Source organism: Pteropus vampyrus, unplaced genomic scaffold (assembly GCF_000151845.1).
Source record: "Pteropus vampyrus isolate Shadow unplaced genomic scaffold, Pvam_2.0 Scaffold513, whole genome shotgun sequence".
NCBI lineage: Eukaryota > Metazoa > Chordata > Mammalia > Chiroptera > Pteropodidae > Pteropus > Pteropus vampyrus.
Window position 1 is genome coordinate 465,189 of NW_011889294.1, and position 10,248 is coordinate 475,436.

Genomic DNA, 10,248 nt, shown 5'->3' on the forward strand with positions numbered 1-10,248 from the left:
GTACCAACATTCGCGTCACCGGGGCCCCGGAAGGAGAAGAGAGCGGGCAAGGGACTGAAAGCCCGTTGGAAGAAATAATGACTGGAAACTTCCCTAAACTGGCAAAGGAAATAGACATACAAGCCCAGGAAGCACAGAGTCCCAAACAAGATGAACTGAAAGAGGCCCACACCAAGACAACTCAGAGAAAGACGAATACCGTATCATGTCACATATGAACTCTAAAAAAACAAAATAATGAACAAATAAAACAGAAACAGACTCATAGATACAGAGATCAAATGAACAGTTGCCAGATGGGAGGGGGGTTGGGGGGAGGGGTGAAAACGATAAAAGGATTAAGAAGTACAGATTGTTACTAGACTTGCTGAGGTGATCACTTCATAGTTATATAAATGCCTAATCGCTATGTCATATAACTAATATATGAAACTAATATAATACTGTATGTCAACTGTAATTAAAAAAAATTTTTTTAAATAAAAAAATAAAAAATGCTCAGGGTAGAGAAGTTCTCAAGATGAAAAAGGCAAGCAAGATAAAGAAGAACCCAGCCAACCGAAGTTGGATTCAGGACCTGTCCACTACAGGAGTTTTACAATGCAGCCAAAGAGGGTATTGACGAGGAGTTTTCACTATGAACCCAACTTAAATATTTTGTTGAGAAAAAAAAATTTAGCTCATCTATTCTGGATAAAGCTTAAGATAACAAAACAAAACTATTCAGAAGGATTATGAATTCTCTTGGGATGATGGTCACTTGAGCTTAAGTTCCATGTAGTTTCTTAGGAGTGAGTCTTATTCACTTTAAGGTGTCGCTTTTAAGTCTTTTCAGTGAAAAAGACTCATTTTGTGTCAGGTTGGTTATGGGAGCAGTTCTTATTTTTTATGCAATGAGAAACTATCTAGATTAGAAACCGTCGTAAGTCTTCCCGCCAAGTCACTCATCAGAGGATTGGTCCCATGTGTCGGCCTAGGTAGGGTGTCTACCTATCATTACTGCTGAGCTTTTAAAATATGGGTTTCACAGCGCACCAACCCTCTGTACGCGCTCAGTACTCCCTCGTTCCACGGTTGTAGCTCCTTTTGTTGCGTCTGTAGGGGGAAGGGTCAAATTAATGGTGTTAATCCCAATATCCTCTCTGGATTAACACTTGAGAGGTAATTTCTCCTTCGTGATAGGAGGCCAGCTCCACCTGGGTGAGGCGTTTAATTCTTGGTTCGGGCAACTGAATGAACCAGAACGAGAGCAAGTTTCAGAGTCAGTTTGCCCCAGGGGTTCGACGGTGTCATCAAGAACGCACGTCCTTTGAATTTTGCAATTCTGCTGTCCTAAGTGTTCACCTGACCACATGCTGAGGTGGCTGAAGTCAGATGCGTCACCTCCCGAGGTTCCTGGTAGGCTTCCCCCTCACGCCTCCTATTATGTCCCATTGGCCTTAACTGGGCCCCGTGTCCAAACCGCTGTCAAATTCCGATTGGCTCGGGCCCGAGTGGGAGCAGGGGTGAACCCAATCAGGGCCCACACTGGATGCTGGAAGTTAGGTCATCCCGCCCACCCCCACCCCGGGACCACGCCCGCGCCCGCGGGGCGGGTTGGAAAGGCGTGAGAAGGTGACTGAATGTCCATCTAAGCCTGAAACAGGGGACCTGGTAGATTTCCAAGTGAGTTTCCATAGACCTGGGGGACTGAATGAGGGGTGGAGAGATCCTCCTGGGGGAAGCATCCCCGATGTGTCAGTGCCGTCTCGCGATGCTGGCTGCCACTGTGCCGTCGGCTCGGGGCTCCATTCTTGATTACTACTCCAACCTCTGACAGCCTCTACATTCCTTCGTAGAGTACATGCAGTCTTTTTCTTTTTTAAGGAAACTATTTTTATTGTAATTCTTTTCATTCCAGAAAACTCTTTTTTTTTTTTTCTTTTTAGCTATAGGAAAAGTAGAGAGAAAAGGACAGCATATGGATTCTTTTTAAAGCAACGATTCTCAGCTTTGTGCAGGGCTGGTCACAGACCCCTTGGAAAATCGAATGAAAACCACTGACCACATCTCTAGAAAAATATGCTCGTGATTTCAGAGAGGGCCGGGCCCTGCTCTTGGAGCTGAGCTGTGGGGGGGCCAGGGTGACGGCAGGGGCTGATACGGAGGCTGTCCGTCTTCTGGAGCAATGAGGCCCAGTCCCCGAGCTGCTTATGATTTTTGCAGAGGAGGAGGTCTGGGGAAGGGGAAAGTCCCATTATTATGGTGGGGTGATTTTTAATCTGATCGCCGGCAGTAAATATTTAACTCTGCTGTAAGCGCTCAGAGCAGCTGATTGAACAGTGAGTGTTTGCTTCCCCCTTCCCAGCACAGTACTTGTTGTCACACGTGTCTCCGTTATTGTGTCAGCCACACGGAAGTGAGCTGTGTGTGCCTGCTCTGCCAGGGAACTGTGCCGGGGTCTTGCTGTGCTGAGCTGGTTGGTGACAGTCCCTCCTTGTCTTCGCTGGCTAAGGTTTAACTCTGAGTCCACTGCAGTCCTATTTTGCTTTGAAAGCAGGATTTCGATAATGAGCAGACTTTGGCCCCTTTTCTCTGAACCATGAGGCTGAGGATACTCAGTTCCCAGATGCATCAGCTGTTTTGCTGACTCTTAGGCTCTCTCTCTCTCCACACTCGGTTCAAGGTACATTACCATCCTTAGTCCACACAAAGCCAGTTCCCCCCGCTTCTCCCTTCTTTCCCCCACCCCCCACATCCCACCACCTAATGTGTATCTGTATGTGTTTTTGTAAGATGCACATCGTCGCTTGTAGCATGTATTTGTAATGGACATAAATGGTACTGTGTTATATAGATCTTACCGTATTTCCTGTTTTTAGGGTTTTTTTTTTTTTCTGCTCAGCCCTGTTTTCAAAACCCACCCATGCTGCCCTGTGTACCTCTGGCCCGTTGTTCCCAACTGCTGCAGAGCGTGCCAGCTTTCCTCTTAGTCACCAGTCCTTTCTTTATACCCAATCCAATGATGCCAAGAACACGTTTTTAAAAGATCCCGTTTTGTACCCTCTGGAAAGAGTTACCCCATAGAAGCCTTGTCCACAGAGAAAGCACACTGAACAGGAAGGAAGGGAGGTGTCTTCTGTAGGGGTATTTTCAGCCATAGTTTTTTCCTTCACCACGAGAAAAGCTTTACCTGCCTTGTGCCCCCTTCTCTGTCACTAACATAGAGACAGTCTCTTTCGTTCCCTGTTGGCAAGAATATTGTGAGGATTAATGACCAGAGAGAAAGCTACTAGGATGTTCGATTCTGTAGACGTTACCACTTACTTTTCATTACAAGTTTGCATTTAGCTTTCCAATTCATATTTGCATGGTGACTGCAACACCATACACTTATTTATTCACGCATGGAAAGTACTGGAAGAAAACCCATGATGCCGAACGGTGGTTAGACCACAGGGAAAATGCTTCTTTTACTTACTATACTGCTTTTAAATATTATTCTTACAATGCACTTCTGCCAAATTAAAACGTTAGGCAATTTAGCCTTCTTCCTCACTGGGGGATTGTTTCCTGACCGGACTTCTGAGTTTGGCTGTGGGAAGCAGAGAGAGCGTCTCTTCACCTGTGTCACCGTGGCAGAGTGTTCCGGGGATCACGCGGTCCACTGTCACGGACCACTGTCACGTGGCTTTCATGATCCACTAGGGGACCAAAACTATTTTCAGTCAGAAATCAGAAAGCAGGATTTTTTCAAATATTTTTGAGCAGTGGGACTAGAAAGTCTAATAGCCTTATGCCCTCTCATTTTCTGACTTGGCCCTCCGCACGTAGCATTGCATGGTGACATGCTGGTGATCGGATTTTTTTTAAAACCCCACTTTAATAATATTTTATGACTGTGATTTGACCTATTATTTGGGGGATAACTTCACTGATGCTAGCTATTTGCTGGACTTCTTTAAAAGAGTTTTCTCCAGGGGAACCCACGTGTACAGTTGGTGGGATTGTAAATTGGTGCAGCCACTGTGGAAAACAGTGTGGAGGTTGCTCAAAAATTAAAAATAGAACTACCGCATGACCTGGCAATTTTACTTCTGGGTATTTATCCGAAGATATCGAAAACACTAATTTGAAAAGACATATATGCACCCCTGTGCTCATTGCAGCCTTATTTACAATAGCTAAGATGTAGAAGCAACCTAAGTGTCCTTGGATAGACAAATGGATAAAGAAGAGGTGGTACGTATATACAATGGACTATTACTCAGCCACAAAAAAAGAATGAAATCTTGCAACAACACGGACAGACCTAGAGGGTCTCATGCTAAGTGAGATGAGTCAGACGGAGAAAGACAAATGCCATATGATCTCACTGATAAGTGGAATCTAAAAAACAAACCAGCAAACAAAACAGAAACAGATTCATAGATACAGAGAACAAACTGATGGTCGCCAGATGAGAGAGGCATTGGGGGCTGGGTGAAAAAGGGAAAGATGGAGAAGTACAGATTGGCAGCTACAAAATAGCCATGGGGCATTAAAGTACAGCACAGGGAATATAGTCAATAATATTGTGATAACTGTGTACGGTGCCGGGCGGGGACTAGACATATCGGGGGGACCACTTCATAAATTATATAAATGCCTAACCACTATGCCGTGTACCTGAAACTAATATAATACTGTATGTCAACTGTAATTGGAAAAAAAAAAGTAGGATTTCAGGATTTAGAAGGTCCGGCCCAGTGAACGTAGAAAACAAAAACAGACAAAAAAAAAAATCTCTTCTATCTCCTTTCTCTATATCCACTTAGGAGCAGGCTTTGAGGAAGTAGTATTTTTCTTAAAAAGAATTTTGAGGCTCCAAGAAATCCCGCTGAGTAGAATTTTGATGGCTGTGCCCTAAGGATGACATTTTATACAAACGTTTTAATCACATCTGTGTCTTTAAATGTATTTAAAAGTGCCGCATTTACCTATTGCCTGTTTGCATCTGTCTGAATGTCTACTGTTCTCACGGGAAAGGGGTGGATGGCAGAGCTGAACTCACAGCTACCAGACCTCCTCTCTTACCTGAACTCTGAGGTGTGTGGGAAACAATCTCCTGTTTTTCCTTTGGGCTTCCCTGTAGTAAAAAACATATTTAAGTTTAAGGACTATTCCCTCATTTATGCAACACATTTTTAGAGCCTCTGTCCTGTGCCTCGGTGTGTGTGTTTGTGTGTGTGTGTGTGTGTGTGTGTGTGTGTGTGCATGTGTGCATGGTGTGCACATGTGTGAGCTACGCGTGATGGGCGCACGTGTGCCTGGACAGGCAGGAGGGGTTGAGTAGCTCAGTCTGAGCCTCCAGTCTCAGGGGCTGTGGGCATTAGGACCACCTCTTAACTCACAGGAAAGTCATTTTACTTTTCTTCTTTTTGTTTTTCTATTTCTAGTTACGTTTCGTTAGTATTGCTGCCTGTCCTTAGCTCTCTGGTGATAAGAAAAAAAAAATAACTACTGTTTTTGGATTTTGAAAAAGATTTTGAAAAGGCTGCAGCAGAGTCTGTCTTGATGTTGTTTCCTGGACCAGGATTGCTTTTACATACTGTGCTCGATGAAAAGATCCAAGCCCATGTTTCTCTCAGCTCCAGATTCTCTCGTTGGTGATGGGTGTTTCTGTTCTGGACCCGCAGGGGCCAATGTGAATGCGGCAAAGCTGCACGAGACAGCCCTTCATCACGCGGCCAAGGTGAAGAACGTGGACCTCATCGAGATGCTCATCGAGTTTGGCGGCAACATCTACGCCCGGGACAACCGGGGGAAGAAGCCCTCTGACTACACGTGGAGCAGCAGCGCCCCCGCCAAGTGCTTCGAGCACTACGAAAGTGAGGCCAGCTCTCCCAGCTGTTTGAATGACGCAGCGCCTTTTAGAATTGCCCGGGAGGCAGTTATGCAAGATACATAGCAGATCATTTAGGAGTAAACACACCATCTCGGACTAAGTCCACGTGAGGCTGAGAATGTAGATGTAACCTTCACCTATACTTCAGGACACAGAGTACAAACGATCTGGCTAAGGATAAGATTTCTTCTTTGGGTACAAATTTTAAACGACTTTACATAGAATAACAGTCACAAGTCTTTCAACACCTGTCGGTTTTAAAAAGAACCACTTAATCCAACATTTTGCCAGCTCGACCCAACCAAAATCCAGTATGAGCTTGTGGCAAACTCCGTATCTGTCAGCTAAACATTTCCTGAATGATGATGGTTTTTTTTTTCCCCAAATAATTTGGGGGACAAAGTAACATGGGAAAATAAATTTCATCAGTCGTCTTAATTATTTTCTTGCAAAGAACTTTTTTCTTTCGAAAACTTTCAAAAATAGAGAATACTCTCCGGTTAATTTACATTTTTGTCAAACAGAGATCATTCTAAAAGGCAAGCCCTCCAGGCCAGGCTCTGTTCTGCAGATGTCCCCGTGCCTCGGCTGCCAGGGACGTCCAGGTGGCTTCCACCTTCGGCCCTGGCTTGCTCGCATTCCTGAGCCACGGCTTCAGGCTTCCGCTTGCTTAGTCCTGAGGTCCTGACGCTCTGCCATCGGGACCCGCATTGCGTCCTCTTTCCGAGCTGTTTTGTGGCGTGCCACTGTTCTCCTGGGGTCCTCTTGCGCCCGCCCTGTGGCACTCAGTAGTGGGAGCAGAGCCTGTGACCTGGAGCGGCAGGAGCTGGCAGCCAGCATGTGCCTGGCACTGACCCTCACCCTGTCCCTCATTTGTCTGGAAGTTTGATAAACAAGCCTACCGGCTGTAGATTACAGCTTTGCCGACACATCCTTGTGCTAGGGTATATCATAGTGGGAGAAAAAAAATCGCAAAAAGCGAAAAGAAACAAAACCCCACAAAAGCGCCCACAAAATGGAACGCCCGTGGATGTCGGTGCGATTCCATCGCTCGCTCTCGCCTCCTCAGTCCCTGGCCGTCCTTCCAGGGAAGGCGTAGCAGGGCCACGTCCTCCTTCCAGGGAAAGGGAGGCGGAGGCGTTCCCAGCTCCACCTTGGCATTCTTTAAGGTGAAGGATAGTTATCTATGTTCAGCTCTGCTAAGCTAACCTCATGTGCTTCCTGTCCTTTGTTTCCAGAGACACCTCTGACCCTGTCCCAGCTGTGCAGGGTGAGCTTGCGAAAGGCCACCGGCGTCAGAGGGCTGGAGAAAATCGCCAGGTTGGACATCCCTTCCAGGCTCATCGATTACCTCTCCTACAACTGAGCTGCAGGCACAGGAGGCGGGCGCAGGCCGGAGGCTGCTGACCTGGCCAATCCCAGCGTTGTTTGTCTGAAGCCCTCGATTGCCGCAGATGGGACGACGCTCCCCGGGTCCCCACTGGCCGTGCTGTTTCATCTTCGCTGCAGACGCCTGGAGAGTATTTCCAGGGCATCGAGAAGGCCCTGCCTCGGCTTCTGTTGGGGACGTGGCCCCTGCGCTGGCTCTCCTGGAACTCTGCTCTAACTCTGGCGTCCCCAGCCGTCCAGTTGTCCTCTTTCTGCCGACCTTCCTCAGAGGGACTCTCGGGAAAGACCCCTCTGGGAGCCCAGGGGGAGGCCGGGCGGGGCTGGGGGTGGAGGGTGCTGCAGCTGACTTCCGCGCGCCCGCACGGTGTCACCTCTTTAATTCAGCACCGGGACGGCCCTGGGGGTTCAGAGGGTGGAGCCTGTGCTGCAGAGGGCGCCGAGGCCCGAGGAAGCCGAGGTCCCGCCACGTGGCCTAGGACAGCTGCCACCTGGGTGCTTTCTCCTGGAGCCGTGGTGGGCACCTTCCCGGGCCCACCTGCCCAGGTGTGCCTAGCACTCAGGGCTGTGTACGGTCGTGTGGGGGAAGACTCAGGCTCTTCGGTCTCCACGAGCAGCACAGCGTTTCGTGGGAAGTTTTCCCTTCGGTTTTAGGTCTCTTAAAAAGTTTATGTCGGGGATGCAAAAAACCTCTAGAAGACATAGAGGCTGTAACAGGTTTTGTTAACGAGCCTTTAAAACAAAAGGCAACGTGAGGACGTGTTAGCACACACTTCCACGAATGTGAATGATTTTCGTGTTTCTATGGTTGCCCAATGAATTGCTTCCCACCCTAAATTTTACTGACTCCTTGAAGTTCTGAAATTGGTGGAGGGGGTGGCCGGCACCGACCGCTGAGTCATGCGTTTTGCAGACACTCGTGGAACACCGTCTGTGCTTAAGGCATGGTCTCCGCGCCTCGAACCCCATCAGAAGCAGACTCATTACCCAGCGCGGGGAAGGAAAATTTTGCGATCCGGTCCTATAGCAATAGAAATAAGTAGTTCCGCATGATAAGCCACGAGGTGAAGTATATTCAGACTGCATTTGTCTGCCTGAGATTCTGTATTGTAATTATAAACAAACAAAAAAGAAGACCGGGAGTTAAACTAGGGGACTTTGCATAATTAGTTCAGGTATATTTGGTTTCTGGGGAAACGGAGAAGGCACCACTCGTGAACGCGGTCAGGGGCCAAGCCCAAAGCCAGTGTCCCAAGAAATGCAGACATCGCCACATGCTCCGAGGTCTGCCTCAGTCAACTCCTCCCAGAGAACGAGCCTAAGTGCTCCGAGGCTGTGCCGAGTGTCTGCACGGCGACTTGATGGGGCCCCAGGCCTGGTGGACGGTGTCCTGCGGGCTGCACAGGGCCGTCCCGCCTCCCTGCCACAGCCGCCGTGACGTCACCGCGTGCCGAGCAGGCCCGCCATTCCCGTTTGGCTTCAGTCTCGGGTTCAAGTTCCGGGTAAAGCCGTGTTTCTGCGTGTTTCCGCGTGTTTGTTTCTGCGTGTGCTGAGAGCGACGAGGGGACGAGCCCTGGCTCCGCGCTTTCGTCCGTGTGGCGGACCTGCCGTGGCCACGAGCCGGCGACATTGCCACAAGTGGGCGCTCAGGGTGACGGTCTGGGCCCCACCCTCACCGCTCGATGAAAAGAGTCCGTCCGTGGGTCCGCGTGGCCCTTTTCTCGTTGAAGCAGAAATGCGGATGGGCTCCAGCCTGGGTGAGTCCAGGGGGGCCGCTGTCATCCTACCCACGTCTTGGAAGGTGACGTGATGGCTCCAAGCCTGGCTCAGATGCAGGTCTTTCTGCCTCTCCTTCTCTCCTAATGCTGAGCTCGGTGCCGCCCTCGTGTGGAGAGGTACTGCCTAGGGGCCCAGATGACAGACTTTAGGGCCTCCTGTCCCTCCCCCGCCCCCAGCTTTATGGAGCTGCAATCAACACCTGCCTGTGCCCTTAAGTACGGCCGTGACCCTGGACAAACTTTCTCGGCTGCAGAAGAAAGATAAAAGTCCAGACTTTGACCATTAAAGGATGTCGATGATCAACGAATGAATGTTACGGATGAGAAATGGGGCCCCTGCTAGCCTCATATATATTTTGAGGCTGAAATTCGGTGATTAAAAGATGCCTCGAAAAGTATAAAGTGCTTCCCATATAATGTAAACGTTACATGGTTATGACCGGACTACAGTTTTATTGGTGTTTGTAGACCTTATAACTGTGTGAACAACTCCCTTCTGACTTTGGGGTACTATTTCAGGAGGACTATATGCAGAAGACCTCTCGGGTGACATTTTAAAACTCAAAGTGCAGCCGACAGGTTTGGAAAAGACGTTTGCAACATAGCTAACAAATGCTTGGTAATGTAAATATATAAAGATCTTTTATAAATCATGAAAAAGATTAACAACCCTATAGGGGGAAAAAAAATAGGCAAAGACTATGGAGAGGAAATTTACAAAAGAGGAAACCTCAGATGTCCCCTGGCAGAAAAGGATGGCCAGTCGTGATCAGAGAAATACAAATTAGTGAATATTTAATTAAACAAAACTATATCGCCACATCCTATCGGCTTGACAAACATTAAAAGGTCTGACGGTTTCTTCATGTTGACGGGCAACATGGGCAATGGGAACTCATAGACTGCTGAGCAGGTATTAATTGATTTGTGTACTTTGTCGAGCTGTTAGATGCTCCCTAGGACCATTAAAAGTGCATAATACATGTGCCCGGTACTTCTGCTTTTCCAAACATACCTTAAACTCAGACGTTTCATAAGGAGAGTGTGGGGAAGTTTAAGGCAGCAACCGTATAATAGTAAAAGACCCCACTGGCAGGGGAGAACTGGAGAGTATATTTGTACAATGCCTGCACTCTATGAAAGTTAAGATGAATTAGAGTTACGTGTTTTAACACTCATAGATCTAAAAATTATAACGGCGGATGAAAAAAAAGTTGC

General features: G+C 47.9%; 1 protein-coding gene across 1 annotated transcript in view; it reads left to right on the forward strand.

Moving 5' to 3' along the window:
* The window catches only part of ASB13 (ankyrin repeat and SOCS box containing 13), a 27,483-nt gene extending 17,467 nt beyond the window's left edge, over positions 1–10,016 (forward strand). The window contains exons 5-6 of the mRNA XM_011383338.2: positions 5,658–5,849; positions 7,105–10,016. Coding sequence (XP_011381640.2) covers positions 5,658–5,849; positions 7,105–7,232 — 320 coding nt within the window. The 3' untranslated portion in view covers positions 7,233–10,016. The remainder of the gene's footprint in view (positions 1–5,657; positions 5,850–7,104) is intronic.
* Positions 10,017–10,248: the final 232 nt, after the last annotated feature.